The sequence below is a fragment of the Vipera berus genome (assembly GCF_964194415.1).
Source record: "Vipera berus genome assembly, chromosome: 1".
NCBI classification, from domain to species: domain Eukaryota; kingdom Metazoa; phylum Chordata; class Lepidosauria; order Squamata; family Viperidae; genus Vipera; species Vipera berus.
In genome coordinates, this window is record NC_138202.1 from 54,743,191 (window position 1) to 54,762,746 (window position 19,556).

At 38.6% G+C, this 19,556-nt stretch overlaps 1 protein-coding gene across 4 annotated transcripts in view; it reads right to left on the reverse strand.

Annotated features, from left to right (window-relative positions):
• MIPOL1 (mirror-image polydactyly 1) overlaps positions 1–19,556 on the reverse strand; it is a 194,512-nt gene that overhangs the window by 72,071 nt on the left and 102,885 nt on the right. For all 4 annotated transcript variants that reach the window (XM_081336215.1, XM_081336216.1, XM_081336217.1 and 1 more), the window contains one exon: positions 14,054–14,161. In XM_081336215.1, the coding sequence (XP_081192341.1) occupies positions 14,054–14,161 (108 nt within the window). The remainder of the gene's footprint in view (positions 1–14,053; positions 14,162–19,556) is intronic.

A 19,556-nucleotide genomic window follows, 5' to 3' on the forward strand; every position in this document is an offset into this window, starting at 1 on the left:
CAGCTGAGCAGATACTACGGATAACTGATGCTCAGAGAAGATAGCAAAAGAATAACAAGATAAGTGAGAAAAAAGGCAGAGCTGCTCAACTTCTATTTGGTTGTAAAAGGGTGGACTAGATTCTACCAGTCGAAGAAGCAGAATTCCAGCTTGTGCCTGACAGAAACAAATTCAGGGAATACCTACTGACTTTGAACAATATTGCCAGATTTATTTCATTTTTTGATTATCAGTAATTTTTTTTAATAGCTTGTGAAAATCCTTTGGATATGGTACCTCTTATCTTTTAACAAAGCATCTCAATAATACCCCATGGCATTCTGATTAGGAAGCTATAAACTACCCAAATATGGGATAGATTGGTCATTTATTAGGTAATTGCACAGAAGCCTGAAAAATAATACTTAAAGAATGGTCATCAATGGCTCCTCATCAAACTGAAAGGAGATAACTAGTGGATGCCATAGGAGCCCTGGCGGCACAATAGTTAAAATGCAGTATTGCAGGCTAATTCTGCTGACTGCCAGGAGTTCAATTCCTTTGATCTTCATCTGCTCAAGGTTGACTCAGCCTTCCATCCATCCTAGGTCGGTAAAATGGGGACACAGATTGTTGGGGCAATATGCTGACTCTGTAAATCACTTAGAGAGGGCTGTAAAGCACTGTGAAGCAGTATATAAGTCTAAGTGCTATTGCTATGCCATAGGATTTGATCCTAGGACCAGTGCTTTTCAACATTTTCATTAATGATTTGGTTAAAGAGGTTTGCACAACAAATGTGCAGACCCAAAACTGAATAGCATCGTTTAAAGTCTAAAATACAAAAAGAAAATTCAAAATTATCTTTACACGTCACAGAAATAAGATGAAATTAATTTTCCTGCTTCTCTAGGGGATATCTGGAACCGAGAGCAACCTGTAAATAAACTAATTGAAATAGAATCCTAAGCTGCAATACAAAGAGGAAATTACAGATATATTTGAATTTATTCATGCACTTTTTGGCTAAGCATGCTCTAAAATGGTAATAGATGGGCCAAAACCATTGCCAGTTTCTCAGTGTATTACAAGATTTGAATATAAACATTAAAAGACACAGTAGATAAGTCAACAATGCAATTAAATCTGCAAAGTTAGGTAGGAAAAACCTTAACCCAATTCATAAAAAAGCTTATTTAAAACTCTAGTTATATTCTGTCTCTTGCCAAAATTCCTCAAATGTTGTCAACTTCCCTGCAGGCGGTTGTGTTAATGCAGGACTCTGGCCCTGAAGCCTATGAACACACAGTTGTATGGGCAGCGACTTTCCTTCTGTAAACATCACAAGATGTTGTGGTGGGTAAAATATCTAGAATGCTCAAAATATCAAAACAGGGTTCATATTGGTACAGAATTATGTGGAATCCTAATAGATCTATCTAAGCAAGTGCATAAAGGAGAACTAAAATGTTTGCACTGACACCAGAAATGTAAGATCAGTGAGATTCCCTAATTTTGTATCCTTTCCAATTCCAATAGATATTAACTAGTTTCATATGAAAGTTATTTATGATCAGGGATTTTAGCTTATTTGCATAAAAAGTTTAGGATTATGTTTTTATTTTTTCACTATTGTATTATTTTAATGCACTGAAAGCTCCTGAAATTAATTTACAATATTTAATATAAATAAAGCAGAAGCTTTCCAGATGCGAAAAACTGCAGCTCATTACTTAATTTTAATGGTGCTTCTCTGGACAGTTAAGGACAATGATTCCTGGAACAATCTGATCTATCCAAGAGAAACAAAGAGTGGGGAAAATATTTCTCCAAACAAAGTGGAAGTGCTTTGTCTAATATTACCCCCCGTAGATAGGGCCCGCAACGTGGGAGTCCTCCTAGACTCACAGCTTTCTTTAGAAGATCATATAGTAACTGTGACTAGGGGGGCCTTCGCCCAGGTTCGCCTGGTGCGCCAGTTGCGGCCCTATCTAGACCGGGATGCCTTGCGTACAGTCACTCATGCGCTCGTGACCTCTCGGCTAGACTACTGCAACGCTCTCTACATGGGGCTGCCCTTGAGGACCACTCGGAGGCTCCAACTGGTGCAGAATGCAGCCGCAAGAGTCGTGTTGGGAGTCTCCCGATACTCCCATGTTACACCTCTGCTCCGTGAGCTGCATTGGCTTCCAGTTGCCTTCCGGGTGAGATTCAAGGTGCTGGTAATGACCTTTAAAGTCCTACATGGCATGGGTCCGGAGTACCTTAGGGAGCACCTGCGGCCGGCATCAACTTCCCTCCGCCCAGTGTGCTCCCACAGAGAGGGCCTCCTGAGGGTGCCACCGGTCAGAGAATGCCGACTGGTGACCCCCAGGGAGAGGGCGTTCTCTGTGGGTGCGCCGGATCTGTGGAACCGTTTTCCGGTTGAGCTCCGGATGGCTCCCGACCTTCGCTCCTTCCGATGTGATCTAAAGACCTATTTGTTTGAACAAGCCGGCCTGGTCTGATGGGTTTGGGTTTTATCATTGTTTTTATGTAATTTATTGTTGTATTGTATTGGGCATTATGGTTTAATCTCTTCTTAATTTTTGTATCTTTGTATTTTAGTATTTATTGCCCTGTTCACCGCCCTGAGTCCTTCGGGAGAAGGGCGGTATACAAATAAAATTAAATAAATAAATAAATAAATAAAATAATTTGTCTTGCCCAGTTTGGAATGATTGCCTTTTTCTTACAGTCCTAGTGACACAGTTTGCGACACTCAGGAGAGTTTCCTGCCTTTTTGGAAAACCTGTTCAGAGCCACAATTGTGAAGGAAGACTGATGGCCTTGTCAACAAGCAGCTGTACATGAAAAGAAATTGTGTTTCTTACATATCTGCTTCAACAAAATAAACTCAGTTCAGAATAAACTTCAAGCCAGCATACATTCTAACTTCAGTTCTATGCAAAAGGCTTAATCTTGGCTTGGAGAAATAAAAAAGGCTAATCTGAATAATTCTGAAGTTTAGAGATTCTGTGCTATAATAATACAATTGTATTTAATGTATTTTTCCTAGAATTTTTAATTTTAGACTTTTCACTTTCTTCATTTATTAGCTAACAACTGGACTTGTATTCTCTGTCTTCTTTCCACCTCTTTTTTTTTAATATCAATTTTTAGCATGTTTTTCTGGATGTCAGTTTATATGTGAGTCAAGCGGAAAGATTAATGTTAACACCAGAAAAATATAAAATAAAATATTTGTTTAAAATAAATTTATATTTTAGGAAATCAGGCTACTATTTAATAAGTAAACAAAGCCATTTTGCATGTGTTTTTGAACTGATCATCTATCAATCTACATTTCACAGTCCTGTGCTACCTTGTGAAAAAAAACAAACAACCGTGAAATTACATCTGCTAAATTGCAACTAGAGCCAAGATACCATCTTGTATTTTATAACCATGTATATAGGAAGCTGGAATGATGTGATCTAAGCTGCTTCTGCTATTACTACCATGTAAATTCCACTGGGCAAGCTTTTGAAAACATGAAAGCTGATGTCATTTTCCTTTGAACATAAACAAAACTCAGCAAGAGTGTGATCTATTTTTCAGAAGAAAAACTGAAAAAACAAAACTTTGAGAGAGCTAGACATTCCTCTGCAAGGTCATAGTTAATAAAACATTTGGAAAACGACATGATACAATTTGGGTTTAAAGGTTCACTTAACTTTGTTTTAGTGTTTTGAATCTGACAAACCCACATGTCAAAAGATGTTTAAATTGTTTTGTGTTTTGACAATTGATCTGGCAGAATAATTTTTAAGGAGCTTTTTTATTTCTTTTTTGTTTCAGTTAAAATTAAAATCCATGCTGCCTAATCCTTGGAGTCAATCGTGTAATTAAGGGGATTTCAAGAGAGACCATGCACTGCATTAATTATAAAATTCAATATCTGTTTAATACTGTAACAAAAGAATGAATTCCAGGCAACACACCAAAATGCGATCACATCTATATTTGGGTGAGAATGTATTCCACTCCTGTTTCTACAAAAAAGTAGGCACTTGGTGCTTACAGTCATTCCTTTTCATATTCTGATATTTGAGCAGCCTAGAACTAAGCTGGTAATCATATCCAAATCATATTCAAATCCCAAGGTACTTTGGTTCAGGGTTGTAAACTTCTGGCCCTCTAGATCAGGGGTGTCAAACTCAATTTCATTGAGGGCCACATCAGCATTGAGGTTGCCCTTAGGGGGCTGGGTGGGTATGGCCTGGGTGGGCGTGGCCTACTGGGTGGGTGTGGCCAGAGTGCGTATGGCCTACTGGGTGGGCGTGGCCAGCTCTACATCGTTCGCATCGAGGGTGCCTATGGGGGCCTGGGCAGGAGTGGGACAGATCTGAGGGTCTCTGGCAGGAGGAGGGTCTCTGGGCCAGGGCCAAGACAGTGGGGGCCGTTCCCTCACTGTTTCCAGGATGGCTTCGCGGGCCACATGAAACCACTTCGCGGGCCGGATCTGGCCCCCGGGCCTTGTGTTTGACATGTCTGCTCTAGATAGTACCAAACTATACTGTGTGCACAATTACTAGACAAGTGAGTATTTTGACCATATTATCACTTTCATGCATATTTTCCACCTCCAAGTTGTACAAAACTGAATGCTTAGTGGATATAAGCATATCAAGGTTTTTTGAAAATTTTCTTGATAAGAAAGTACAATACAAACTTTTTACCAAAGAATGCATCTTACCATTGGTGTAGATATATTTGTCATCTGCATAAACTAGTTTTATTTTTTTTTCTCCCAATCTTGCTTTGTGAATTGGTTCTGGCTACACACATACACATACACATGTGCAGACACACATGGCTCTGTGCACACACCTATTCATATTTGTATCTGTATGAACTGGTATTGACTATACACAGATAGGTCTATATTTCATTTTAAAGAGCAAAACTTTTAAAAAAGAGATTCTTCAATTTTTATTTTCTTTGATTACCAGTAGAATAAGGCTTCAATCATACATTTCCTCGTATTTCATACATGGAAATAAATCCCACTGGGACCCATGGAGCTTTACTTTTGAGCAGACACGGACCCACGTGCTATTAATCTACTTAGAAATCTAAATATAGGTTCTTTGTGAATAGGGGTTTTCTTAATTGTCATTTTGGTTTAGCATGGCAAACTGACAATGATCACCTGAAAGTGTCTTGATGGACAGCTTTTAGGAAAGTGGTGTTTGTTGAGTTAATTCTACTTCTAAACTGAGCTGTATTAGTTTACCTTTCAAGTTAACGTTCTACATGCTTTTTTCATTTGCATTTTTTGGTCTAATGAAGGGTAAAAGTTGAAAATGCAACTGTTAAGAGAATATCCAAAGCACTGAAATTGAACTCTTTCCTCTTATCCTTAAAAGAGGAAAGAACTTCTCTGAGCTTATTGCTTCCTATTGAATAATTCATTTCTGTATAAGTACAATAAAATCAAGTACACTCAAGGACTGAGCAATCAGGTTCTGCAAGGATGACACATCCTAATATAGTCTCTGCTGAGATCTCCATATATTTGCTCTGTTTTAATATCTCCCACACAATGGGTCTGCATTCTACTTGTCTTGCCTGTGAGTAGTCATGTTTGGTATTGTGCTTAATCCTTGTGAAAGAATCCGAATCTGAAGAGATCTATAGTTTATACAATGTGCCCACTACCCTTCCTATTCTTTCCCTATTGTCTCTGAAATCATTGAAATCACCTGCAGTAATTGAGCACAAACCCTAAGAGCAGGGGTCTTCAAACCTGGTCCTTTTATGACTTGTGGACTTCAACTCACAGAATTCCTCAGCCAGGTATGCTGGCTGAGGAATTCTGAGAGTTGAAGTCCACAAGTCATAAAAGGTCCAAGTTTGAAGACCCCTGGCTTAGAGACTTTACATCTTAAGACTCTCACTTAAACAATTAAGAATAAGGGAGAAAAATGCTACCTGGAGACAACAGAAACCTATCTCACTTATGGATTATGAAGAATATGAAATGCCTAGAAATAGCTTCAACTACCAAGAATTATATTAAAGCAAATAACTCTGAAATGAACTCTCACTTGGCTGCCAACACTTAAGCAGCCCAACAGAGCAATTATGTTGATACAAATAGCAACTGCCAGCAGTATTTATTTTCAATAGCTTCAACACAGTTCAAAGCTACTGACAATAAAGACCAATTGATTTTGTCACTGTCTGGTTTTTTGTCCTATGGACATTGAATGAGTTGGGATGTAATGCCAAAACTCATCAGATATGGACAAAACATTCCTAGATGTGGCCTTGGATGGGAGTCAGCATGGACAGGTTAAAGCGACCAGCTGTTTTAACAAATTGTGCCAGACTGGACATCAAACCAGCTGGGCCTTATCGCTTTAGTTGGTTCTGTCTTATTGCACTGGGCCGATATTCCAAAAGGTTAGTTTAGGAAAGTATTTTGGACAAAATAAATGTGTGACAGAAAATAACATACTTTCTTTGTTTTTAAAGTCTGAAAAATAGCCACTTTAGCTTTTTTCAACTCCATGTCCTCCAGATGGAACTGAAGACAACACCCATACAATCCAGCTAGCATTTGTGCAAATATTTACTCCATTTATGCCATAGTAAGTTCTATAAAATCTTCATTTAAAACTATTATAAATAGTCCTTAGTTAGTGGTAGTAACTGGGACCAGAGTTTCTGTTGTTAAGTGATGTTATAGTAAAGTACAATTGCTATTGCTTAGTGATGGCAATCCCAGCACTCACCTTTGCCATTGTTAAACAAGGACTGGAGGTTATTAAGTGAGTCACAGCCAGGGAATATGTGGTGCAAGGTGTGGCATGAACATGGCAGGGCTGGGGGTGGCTGCTGCCAGGGCAGAGAGTGCATGGTCCTTGCAGAACCTGGTTGCATGAGTGCCTGCTGCCAGATAGGGGAGGGTGCATAATTTACAAGAGCATCTGCCCCTGGGGACTTCCCCTTTGTTTGTGCAGGACACTGCAATTGTTGTCAGTGAAAGCCAGTTGCGAAGCACTCAGATTGTGACCAAGTGACCACAGAGATGCTGGGATGGCTAGAACTTCAAGGACCATTCATTCACCACCATCATAACTTGGCATGGTTGCTGAAAGAGTGGTCATTAAATTAAGACTGCCTTTACCCCTTCTTGCTACAAATCTGTGTTCATTCAGCTCTGCCATTTAGGCAAATGAAGAATAAATGAAAGCAAATTCCCTGGACTTTCACTCTTGCAGCAAGATGTTCGAGACTGCGGAGCATAAAGAGGTGGAGAAGGCAAAAAAATATCTTGGGCCAATATTGCAGTTATGCAACAACTTAAAATCTCTAACTGCAATGCTGTGACAGAAAAGCTGTTGTTGATGAACTTCTACTTACCATACCTGAGATATGGTTCAAAGATACACTACAACTATTTTCTGAGATGATAACATTCTAGTAAATTTGCTGTAATTCAAATTAAAGTGCAGCTTGTTAAAACATCACAGGAGCCCTTACAAGCTGCACTTTAATTTGAATTACAGCAAACTTACTAGAATGTTATCATCTCAGAAAATAGTTGTAGTATATATCTGAACCATACCTCAGGTTGCTACATCTACAGGCAACATAGGACTTGTCTTCTTTCATTACTCATCCTCTCGTTACTGGGTCGTCATGAGGGAAGGCAAAACACAAAGTGGGAATGTGATATCACGAAGCAAAACTCACCTCTTTTGTATGTGCATCTTGACATCACGTGCCTTCTCCAACAGGGGAAGTTACTTGCATTGTAATATCACAACAATATGTTTCATCTGACAAAATCTCCAGATTTTACGGATGCCTTTCTCTCCTGTACCTATCATTTTAAATATATCAACATGCTGCAGATATCCACACATTCAGCACAGATATATGCAGGGTGAAAGCCTTCATGATTTGAAATTGTGTGCACTTTGGCTTCAGTGCAAGCCAAGACCTAGCGGGACAAGGTCTTGACTTGTGTAAAACCCAACCAAAATACAACTGTGTGTGCAAAGGCTTCCTTCCTGCACTGAATGTGTGTATATACACACAAATACCTCTCTCTCTCTTTTGTACTAGGCAGGGTGGGTGTATTTGTGTTGATTATCCATGATTTAGTAATGTCTGACACTTATGTGTCTTCATTTCATACTTTTTCTCTAGTACCGTAGTTTCCGCCGTATAAGACGACTTTTTAACCCATGAAAATCTTCTCAAAATTCAGGGGTCGTCTTATACGCCGGGTGCTGAAACTTTAGGGACAGGGCTGGCTGGAAAACCTGGAGCAGATCTCCCATTTAGTCTGTGCAGGGAAAGCGGGACCAATTGGAGAAGAAGCTGCAGTCTGTGATTTTTTACAGGCTGGGGTCTGGGCGTCTTTCCTTCTAAAGTTGAAGAGCAGCTGTAGTCTATCTCAACTTGAAAGACAGGTGGGGAATGCCGCAGCCATAACAGCTGCTTAGCTCTAAGGACACATTTGACTCAGGAACTGGGCGGGCTGGCTGGAAAACCTGGAGCGGATCTCCCATTTGGTCTTTTTTTTTTTAATCCCATTTATATCCCGCCCTTCTCCAAAGACTCAGGGCGGCTTACAATTTAAAGCACAAATCAATGTGCTTAGCAATAGCCTTCATTCTATGTATATGCCTGCTTATTAGTGCTTTCACCCCCCCCCACAAGCAGCATTATTACAAAGTCAGCTTATTGCTCCCAACAATCTGAGTCCTCATTTTACCTACCTTGGAAGCATGGAAGGCTGAGTCAACCTTGAGCCTGGTGGGATGAGAACCTGCACTAATTGCAGGCAGCTGGTGTTACTTAAGGCTCTGCGCAGGGAAAGCTTTAGAGTGAATTAGGAAAAGTGAAAAAGTGAATTAGGAAAATAGGAAACGGTTGCTGGAATTGGGTATGTGTAGTTTAACGAAGAGAAGGGTGAGGGGTGACATGATAGCAGTGATCCAATATCTCAGGGGCTGCCACAAAGAAGAGGGAGCCAAGCTATTCTCCAAAGCACCTGAAAGCAGGACAAGAAGCAATGGATGGAAACTAGTCAAGGAGAGAAGCAACCTAGAACTAAGGAGAAACTTCCTGACAGTTAGAACAATTAACCAGTGGAACAACCTGCCTCCAGAAGTGGTGAATGCTCCAACACTGGAAGTTTTTAAGAAGAGACTGGACAGCCATTTGTCTGAAATGGTATAGGGTTTCCTGCCTTAGCAGGGGGTTGGACTAGATGACCTCCAAGGTCCCTTCCAACTTTATTATTATTATTATTATTATTATTATTATTATTATTATTATTATTATTATTAAGTTTAATCCACTTGCACTGTTTTATGTTTACATGTTTGATGACAAACAGCCTTATGTTTATAAGTGACAGTTTTCCTACTAAGTACCTGCATGTCATAAGCATTTGAATTAAAATTACCATATTAAAATCAAATCTGATGTTTTTTAAATTTTATTTGGTGTGCGTTGGAAGAGGGGTAGTCTTATACGGCGAGTATAGCCCAAACCCTATAATTTAACAGGAAATGTAGGGGGTCGTCTTATACGCCCAGTCGTCTTATACGCCGGAAAATACGGTATGCTAAAAACTTTAAAACTAACTATATTATCTATGATGTCTGAATTTGGAGAATTGTGGTTTGTTTAACTGTGACCTGAATCTTACTTAGTATTAAGCTAGAATGGATAGTTTCACGCCTTATGATAATTTAAAAGCAAACAAACCACACTACTGCTTAGATTTAGTGCAATTTCAGCATTGTTTAGTGGGAATTTCTTAAAATCTAAAACAATATTGTGATTGTTTTTTCCTTTTAACCACAGTTTAGTAAACCACAGATTCATGAGTTTAGTAGCAAAAATATGGTAATTAATTTCAAAGTGAAAACATTGGCTATATGTCAGATATAGAAAAAGACAGTTTCCCCTTATTCATAAAAAGGGCTATATGAGTCAACAAGCAGAAAAGTGATTTAAATTAGTCTGCCATAATGGAGAAGACACTACATGCTGAGGTCAAGTAACAATACCAGCTGTTTAAGGTTTTAAAAGTCAAATTATATTTAAACATATAAACATGTATGAGTATTATGAATATTTTGCCATTTCTTCTAAAATCCATAAAACTTTTGATTTTTTTGGTAGCAAGTCATTTACTTTATACAGTTCACTCTTGCTCCATTTGTATTCTAATAGTTTTTCAACTTCCAGTGGAAAACAGTTGCAAATTCTGATTAAAATCTTAAATTATTTAATTATGTCAGTATATAAATGAAACCTATTCATGGAGAGCCACAGGATAGGATTTGCCTAGCTAACTTTACTAACTATCTAACTTTGCTTCAATTTGGTGGATTAGCTAGGATTGTGTGAATTAGAATTTGGTTTTGTGATGTGCAATGAAAGGAGATTTGGTAAATGCAAATATGTGATATCTGCTTTGTCAAGGAGAGTTTGAAGTCTTGAAAACACATTAAGGCCTCCCCTTTTACTGACCCACCCTGTCTAGAAAAAAATTCCTCATTCATGACATTTACAAATTTCAAGGCATATAACACACAAGAGCTGAATTTTATCAGGTAGAGGGGCTCAGGTGCCATTTTTTAAAAGCCATACCTTAGAAATATTTATATACAACTTGCCCCACCTATGTCTCCTCTATGTCTACTGGAGACTGAAAGTAGATTCTATTAACTTGGAATGGTATTCCAGATAAGAAGGTCAGAGATCGGTCAGAAAAAGACCTTTGTTATTTAGAGCTTCCTATGGCTTCTCTTTGGGGTAAAGAGCTTCGGAAACCACTTACAGCATTTTTGTACAGGACAAACAACCATGTATCATTATGCGCTCACTTTAAATAAAGAAATTTAAATTAATTGCTATTTTATTTCAGTCATTTCTCAATATTTCCTAACTACTATCCAACAGCATTTTCACTGAATTTTCCACTAAACGCAAGAAAATTTATCTAGGGTTATCCTAAATTATTTGTACTCCACTAGCGTCTGCCTGAAATGAGGAGCTTTCCCTCCTTTTTCTCCCCTTGCATATTTAGCAATCTCTTTGAATCCTCTCTGTTATTCTGTTACCCCAGTCCCTGTAATTTCAATAAATCCTTGGTTGCATAAGGATTACAAATCCCAGAATTCCGAATCAGTACTGATATATCTGCTGCTCTCCAGATGTATGGGATTGCAGATCAAATAATGCTCAGCTAACGTTCTCAATTACTAAGCTAGTTAGGAGATGTGTTGTAGTTATAACATATGGTTGCTTTGTAATTGGGTGGCTATGTAATTAGAGATAGATAGTTAAATAAGAATCAGGAAGGAATATGACCAAATAGGATAGATAATGTTCTGATGATAGGTAATGTACTGATCTTATAAAGCACCTAGATTATTCAAGCTTATTCAAAAGAAATCTTTGGTAGCTACAGCCTCATCCTGTATTACTTCATTTAACTGACACATTATCTTTTGGTCATCATCAGCTCTTCAAGAAGGATCAGTGTTTTCATATTACTTTGGAATAAATGATAAAAAATGAGACACCAATATATATTTCTATTGAGTTCTGTTGCTCTTATTGTCTATAAATTTAAATTAGATACATTTTTTTGAAACATACAACCAAAGCTAAGTAGGAACTATACTAGAACTTTTCTAGCGTATGCAATGTTCTTGTCTTTATGAATAAAGAAGTTAATGCTTCGTATTGTATTTCCTCCCTTCAGGCCTAATGATTTGCTAAGATTAACGCAACTCTTTCATATAATCTGTTTGGGCTTCAGAAATACATTTTTCTTGATAAAACCCTTTCCTTAACCACAGCTAAACAATATCTACTCTACTTTCAATGTTAAGTGAAACAGACATTTAGACAAACAGTATTAATAATTAAAATAAGGATATAATATTATTCATAAAAAGAAAGCACCATACAAGTATCAGCTGAGTCATAATCCTACTGTGGATGGCTGCATGGGTTTTCTCCTCTTGAAAGTGAAAAAAAGTAAAATAGGCCCCTTGGCTTAATAGTCTTATTTGCGTTACTTGTGTAAAACGTGTGCCAGAAAAGCATGGTTTTCAGAAGCAACAATAGTTTGAGCAATAAATGTACACAAAATCTGTTTGGCTCTATTGTAAATAATGTTCAACTTATTTATATTGTGTTAAAAGTTAAATTGTGCTGAGAATGTTTAAATCCTAACCAGTCTGTATTGTAATAAACATATCTATTAGACTTACATATACCTACCATTGCTGATAAAATAAATATGATGTCTTTCAAAGAACTGTAAATCTTGTACATGGAAGAAATACTGCAGAGATCAACAGTATGATATTAATTATTTTAGTTTAGCCAGACTGAAATTTGCCACATTTATTACATAATGTTTTACCACTAATAAGACAAAACATTTTTCAAATTGTAGGTTCAAATATTGTATCTTTTAAACTGTAAAAACATTTGCCTACATTGTTAAATGACTATAAATTCAAACATATTAATATATAGAATTAAAGTTTTAAATGAAAAAAATGAATTGGATGAGTTGTAATGATACCCATGCCACTCTAAGTTTAAAATACTTAAATGTAGCAACACTGAAAGTCTAAATCAAAGTAGCAAATACAGTTTTTTAACGTTAAAAAGTGACTCATGATTTTGATAATGAAAGAATTAAAGCTACAAACAAATGAAACAGTTGGTGATGAACTACATTTTATTTGACAGCTGCCTAAATTTCCCTCTCATCTAAGAGGTTTTTGAACATTCCCATGACAACCAAGCAGAAAGCAGCTTTATCTCTGTTGCCTCATGAAAGTTGCCTGGGCTCAAATCTTAAGAGTAAGTCAGAAAAATAAGCTCAGTTTTATGAGTTGGTACAATCTATTTATTAAAAGAGATACCTATTTCATATTTCAAAAGTAAAACAAAGGTAACATTATATTTACCTCTAAAACTTAAAGCAAGTATGCTAATCTACTAAAAACAAAGTTAAACAGTAGAAATGTATAGGAATTGAGGTAAAAATTATAGGCCAATTGACAATGATTTCTTTTTTGTTTTGTTTTCTTTATCCTTGTTAAGATGAATTAGGAATTCCCTCTTTTGGTCTTTTAAAAACAAAATGTAAATATTGGGATGGAAAAGTCTCTGAAAAGATTTAGATCCTGCTTTTTCCTCCTAAGGATTCCCAAGAACTACAAACTACAAACAAGAAAAAAAAAGCCAAGCACAACTTCGTCTACAATGTAAAATAAAAACTGGTTATAAGAATATTTTAAAATTCCAAAGTGAAAGCTCTGTTTAGAAACTCCATCCCCAAAATGAAGGCTTTTACTCTTCCCTGAGGGCACTAATGAGGAAGTAAGATACACCTCTTGCTCCATCTCCTTTTTATCCAGCTCCTCCCTTTTATTTTTTCAATAAAATGTTTTTTTTTTAACCTGGAACTGGAAAGAGGAAATCATCAACTAGCTATTTGCAAACATCAGTATCAACAATGTCGTTACTAATACAATAAGTAAATAATTTTACTAATACATCATGTAATATTTTGGGCAGATACTTTTTAAAAATACAGTCACTACTGGACAAACAAGAGGAATTTCTCTCCAAATATTATAGATCTGCAATTCTGCTTGCTATAAAGAGTTTGTATCAATTTAATGTTCGTTAACAGAAGATAGCTGATCAAAATTTGAAAAGAATATTGTTTTATTTTCTTACGTTCGCACACACTTGCTCTCTCATGCAGAGAGACAGAGAGACAGAGAGAGAGAGAGAGAGAGACAGAGAGAGAGAGAGAGAGAGAGAGAGAGAGAGAGAGAGAGGGAGAGCACAAAATAATACCATAACAGAAGGGTGCTGTATTTGTGTTTAAAGAAGAGGTTGTTGGCAAACAGCACAGCTCACTTCTGCTGAAATGTACACAACTGATCTATGCAGCAGAGAAAGCTGGCACCCAGGGCTTACAACCTTAATTTGCCTGCTAGAAGGAATGGAGATTTACCTTCAGAGCACGTTCTTGATTGTTTTTAGCAGTCAGATGTCTAGGGTTGTTTGCAGAAGTCTGGTTCTGCTCTTTCATATGATGAAGCTCCTGCTCCAGCCGTTTGCACTGCAACGAGGAAAGAATCCCATTAAGTAAAGGAAACGGTATGTATATGTGTGTGTGTGTGCGTGTACATACACATGCAGGTATACACTGTGGGCACAATTATTAGGCAAGTTGTATTTTGAAGGATTAATTTTCTTTTTGAACAATTACAGTGCTCTCGGTCAATCCAAAATGTTAATAAACCTCAAACCTGAATATTCAAAAAGTGAAAATGAGGTTTTGGCTTTCCTAGGAGAATATCTATGTTGCACAATTATTGTGAACTATTAGTGTGCAGAATTAGTATGCAGCTAAATAAAAAATGAAAATTTGCCCATCTCACTCATTTATTTGCAACTGTTAAAGTGAGAATAATAAACAAACAACTCAAAATGTACAAATAAACATTTCTGACATTTTTTTAAAAAATCAGTGACCAATATAGCCACCTTTCTTTTCAATAACAGTCATAAGCCTTCCATTATTGGAGTCTGTCAGTTTCTTGATCTGTTGACAATCAACGTTTTCTGCAGCAACAACCACAGCCTCCCAGACACTGTTCAGAAAGGTGTACTGTTTATCTTCACCATAAATCTCCCATTTAAGAAGGGCACACAAGTTCTCAATAGGGTTTGGTCAGGCGAGGAAGGGGGTCATGTCATTATTCTTTCATCTTTAAGGCCTTTACTGGCTAGGCATGCTGTGGAGTACTTCAATGCATGAGATGGAGCATTGTCCTACATAAAAATCATGGTGTTCTTGAAAGAGGCAGACTTTTTTCTGTACCACAGCTTGAAGGAAGTATCTTCTAAAAACTGGCAGTAGGTTTGAGAGTTGATTTTGAGTCCATCTTCAACCCCAAAAGGTCCAACTAGCTCATCTTTAATCTTTGCTGGAATCTGAATCAAACTGGAGCTCTATGCCTGTTACTGATGATGATACCCAACTTTTTCTTTCCACCCCGAACCAACCCAGTGATGCACTCGACGTGATGTCCCGTTGCCTGGAGGCGGTCCGGGTTTGGATGGGGAGAAACAGGCTTCGTCTCAATCCTGCCAAGACTGAGTGGCTGTGCATACCAGCATCTCGGGTTAACCAGGTTTTCCCATCACTAATGATGGGGGGTGAGGTGTTACCCCCCATCGATAGGGCTCGCAACTTGGGCGTCCTCTTGGATTCATGGCTCAATTTCGAAGATCATATAGGAGCCGTGACCAGGGGGGCTTTTGCCCAGCTTCGTCTGGTGCGCCAGTTGCGGCCCCATCTGGACCGAGATGCCCTACACACAGTCACCCATGCGCTCGTGACCTCCCGGCTAGACTACTGCAACGCTCTCTACATGGGGCTGCCCTTGAGGACCACGCGGAGGCTTCAACTGGTGCAGAATGCAGCCGCGCAAGTTGTTATGGGAGTTTCCCGATACTCCCGTGTAACACCTCTTCTCCGTGAGCTGCATTGGCTTCCGGTTGCCCTCCGGCTGAGATTCAAGGTGCTGGTAATGACCTATAAAGCTCTAAATGGCTTGGGTCCAGATTATCTAAGGGAACACCTGCTGCCGGCATCAACTTCCCATCGTCCTGTGCGCTCCCACAGGGAGGGCCTTCTCAGGGTGCCGGCGGTTAAGGAGTGCCGGTGGGTGATCCCCAGGGGGAGGGCATTCTCTGTGGGCGCGCCTGCCCTTTGGAATGATTTACCGGTGGAACTTCAGACCGCCCCCGATCTGCGTTCATTTCGCCGGGACCTGAAAACCTGGTTTTTTGATTTATCAGGCCTGGACTGAAGGGGTTTTAGCTTTTAATATTGTTTTAATTGTTGGGCTTAAGTAATTTAATCTATTTTAATTTTATACTATTTTTATATTGTATTTTATGTTGCCCTGTAAACCGCCCTGAGTCCTTCGGGAATAGGGCGGTATAAAAATTTAATTAATTAATTAAATAAATAAATAAATAAATAAATAAATAAATAAATAAATAAATACTGATCCAGCCATGGGCCCATCCATCTGGTCTGTCAAGTCATTCTCATCTCATCAGTCCATAAAACCTTTGAAAAATCTGTCTTCAGCTATTTCTTGGCCCAGTCTTGCCATTTCAACTTATGTGTCTTGTTCAGTGGTGGTTGGTTTTCAGTCTTCCTTACCTTGGCCATCTCTGTGAGCACTGAACACCTTGTACTTCTGGGCATTTCAGGTAAGTTGCAGTTCTGGAATATGATAGCACTGGAGGATAATGGTTCCCTGGTAGCTTCACATTTGATTATTCTCAAATCTTTGGCAGCTAATGTGCGTCTTTTTTCTCAACATGTTTCTTGAGACCCTGTTGACTATTTGCAACAAAAGGTTTGATGGTTCTGTGGTCACGCCTCAATATCTTAGCAATTTCAAGAGTGCTGCATCCCTCTGAAAGACTTTTTATAATTGTTGACTTTTTCAGAGTCAGTTAAATCTCTTTTTTGGTCCATTTTCTCTGAGGAAATAATTATGCCTAAATGATTATGCACACCTTGATATAGGGTGCTCATCTCCTTGGGCCACACCCTTCCTCATTACACAAATACACATCACCTGCTTTGTTTATATCCAGTAAACGTTCAGGTTTATACAACTTGGAGGTGGAAAACATGCATGAAAATGATAATATGGTCAAAATACCCAGTTGCTTAGTAATTGTGCACATTCATTCTAAGGAATATTGCACTGATTCAGATTTCAAATGATTATTGGTCATTCTCTTGCTGGACAGTTTTGCAATCATGGAAGGATAAAATGGAAGTGGAATGCTTACCACAGTGCAAAATATTAGAAAAATAACATGTAGCTTAATGAGATCATGATGTGATAGAAGGGAAACACATTTTAAAATATCAACATATGCATTGAAAATATAGCTATTGTAAATTGTAAAATTGAGAAGACATACTATTACATATGGCATATTGAAATAAAATGAAACAAAACAGATTATACACATTATACAAACTGTCTCATGCCATTTAAGATGGCAACCATGAAGAGCATGCACCAAGGAATTAAACAATCAAGATGAAGTCTAAGACAAGTCCCCAACCCCTGGTCCGTGCCAGCAACTGGACCACACAAACAAGCAAAGCCCCATCTGTTGGATGAAGGCAGCACACAAAACCACACCCCCTCTGGTCCTTAGAAAAACCTCTCTCCACATAACTGGTCCCTGGTGTCCAAAGGTTTGGGGACCTCTAGTCTAAGATACATTTAGCCATCTAACTGAAATTTAATTTCTGGGGGTCTTACTGAAAGAAAAGAATGATGGTATCCTTCAGAAAGAGCTGGTGCATAGTCTGAGGTCTCTCAACTCCTGCTAGAACAGCATGTGATAACTGTGGCCAAGTGCATCTTTTTGGCCCCAGTTGTTACGGTTTATGAAGTAGAAGATATGGCCTACATGGGATTACCTGGAAGATCACCAAGAAACTATAAATACAGTAGTACAAAGTTCAGCAGCCCAGAATTATTGTAGAACACCAATACTGTGGGAACTACATTGGTTGCCTATTTGTTTCTAATTCAAACTGCATAATCAGGTTGCATGATTTTATTGTGACTAAAGGTGCTGATTTGACATGTATAACCAAGACATAGGCCGGCAGGAAGGAGATGCAACCAAGTACAAATTTAGCAGCATCAGCTGCAAAGTTAGGGTACAGGGTGGAGTGGAAGTTGTCCTGATGATTTTCTGCTCCTCTGCTCCTCAGATCTGGTGGTGGTGTAAACAGCCACTGTCTAGGACAGACAGGCAGAACACTAGCAGAAAATATCCATGAACATCAAGTAGCAGTTAGAAGATAAAGCTTCTTAATTTCACAACATATGGGCAGACTCAACTATAGTTTCAGCTGGGAGACTGTGACCAGGCAAATACCAAAAAATGTTAAAGATTTTCTGGAAGTTTGGCATTCAGGCAAATCAACATCAATAGATACATAAAGATAAACCACATTTACACCATTCAAAACAGAGAATAAAAAACTAAGAAGGAAACAAAAAGATCAGAACATATCCTCTCCAGGAACTAACACCCAGATAAGCAGAGATTAACACCAGACAAAAAATCAGGAAGCAAACAATACCCTAATTAAGGAACTACCAAGGAGAGAACTGTACTCCCACAATACTGACAAGGCAGGCTATTGTACTGAATATAAATAGGGAATAACTCCCCCCCCTGCTCACTAGCACAAATAATGTTACCTAGCTAGGTAATTAAACATCTGCAAGCAAACAACCAAACTTAGAGAGCACCAAAGACTTCGCTATTCAACCCTGAACAACTGCACCCAGTGTTGTAAACTGCACACACACACACACACACACACACACACACACACACACACACACACACATATATATATATATATATATATATATATATATATATTAACAAACAAATGAACACTGGGATAGAATTAAAAACTAAAACAGTTTTTATTGCTGAAAAATCAAGCTTTCGTTGGCCAACTGCCAACGTCATCAGGATGGAGATGCTGGGGTGGGGAGATTCCGTTTATACTGTTGGTGTCTGCACTCTGCTCATGGAGCATGCTCAGATCTGTTTGTTGAGGTCTGCCGTATTTCTTTGAGTTGTCGCGCATCCGTTTTTGGGATGTATTTGTCTCTGGGTATCTGTTGTTAAAAGTGAATTGTTTATAGCTCCATGTGTTGTAGCCATAACCCTGGTCATTGTCCGTGTTCTCATGCCAGGGATCTTAAATGGTTGTTGCTCTTCTTCCTTGTGTTCGACATTGCAGAGTGGTTGTGTGCTGGTGCAACCTTGGATTTGATGCAATGAGATAATTTGTGAATTCTTGCGCTGTTTGTCTTCATGTCGCGCACGTCGTTGCTCTTCCCAATTTTTTAGTGCCTGGTATGCAGGGGGGAGGTCTATATGCCGGTTGATGGAGGAATGGTTTGAAAACCAGGCTTCCTTAAACAGGCGGCCGCCTTTAGTGTTGTCACTGGCAATAGCCTCAGTCCCTGCTAGATTAAAGGCATGGTTGTGTGTAGCCATGTGCGTCCACACCTGTGAACGTTGTTCTTGTCTTCTAATAGCAAGCTTGTGTTCATGCACCCTAGTCCTCAGTCGTTTTGCTGTCTCCCCAATGTAATTGCAATTGCAATTCTGGCATGATATCTTGTATACGACCGAGGCTTTTTCTTCATTGGGGAGTGGATCTTTAGGGCGCATGACGCAAGCTCGTAAGGTCCGGACCTTACGAGCTTGCGTCATGCGCCCTAAAGATCCACTCCCCAATGAAGAAAAAGCCTCGGTCGTATACAAGATATCATGCCAGAATTGCAATTGCAATTACATTGGGGAGACAGCAAAACGACTGAGGACTAGGGTGCATGAACACAAGCTTGCTATTAGAAGACAAGAAC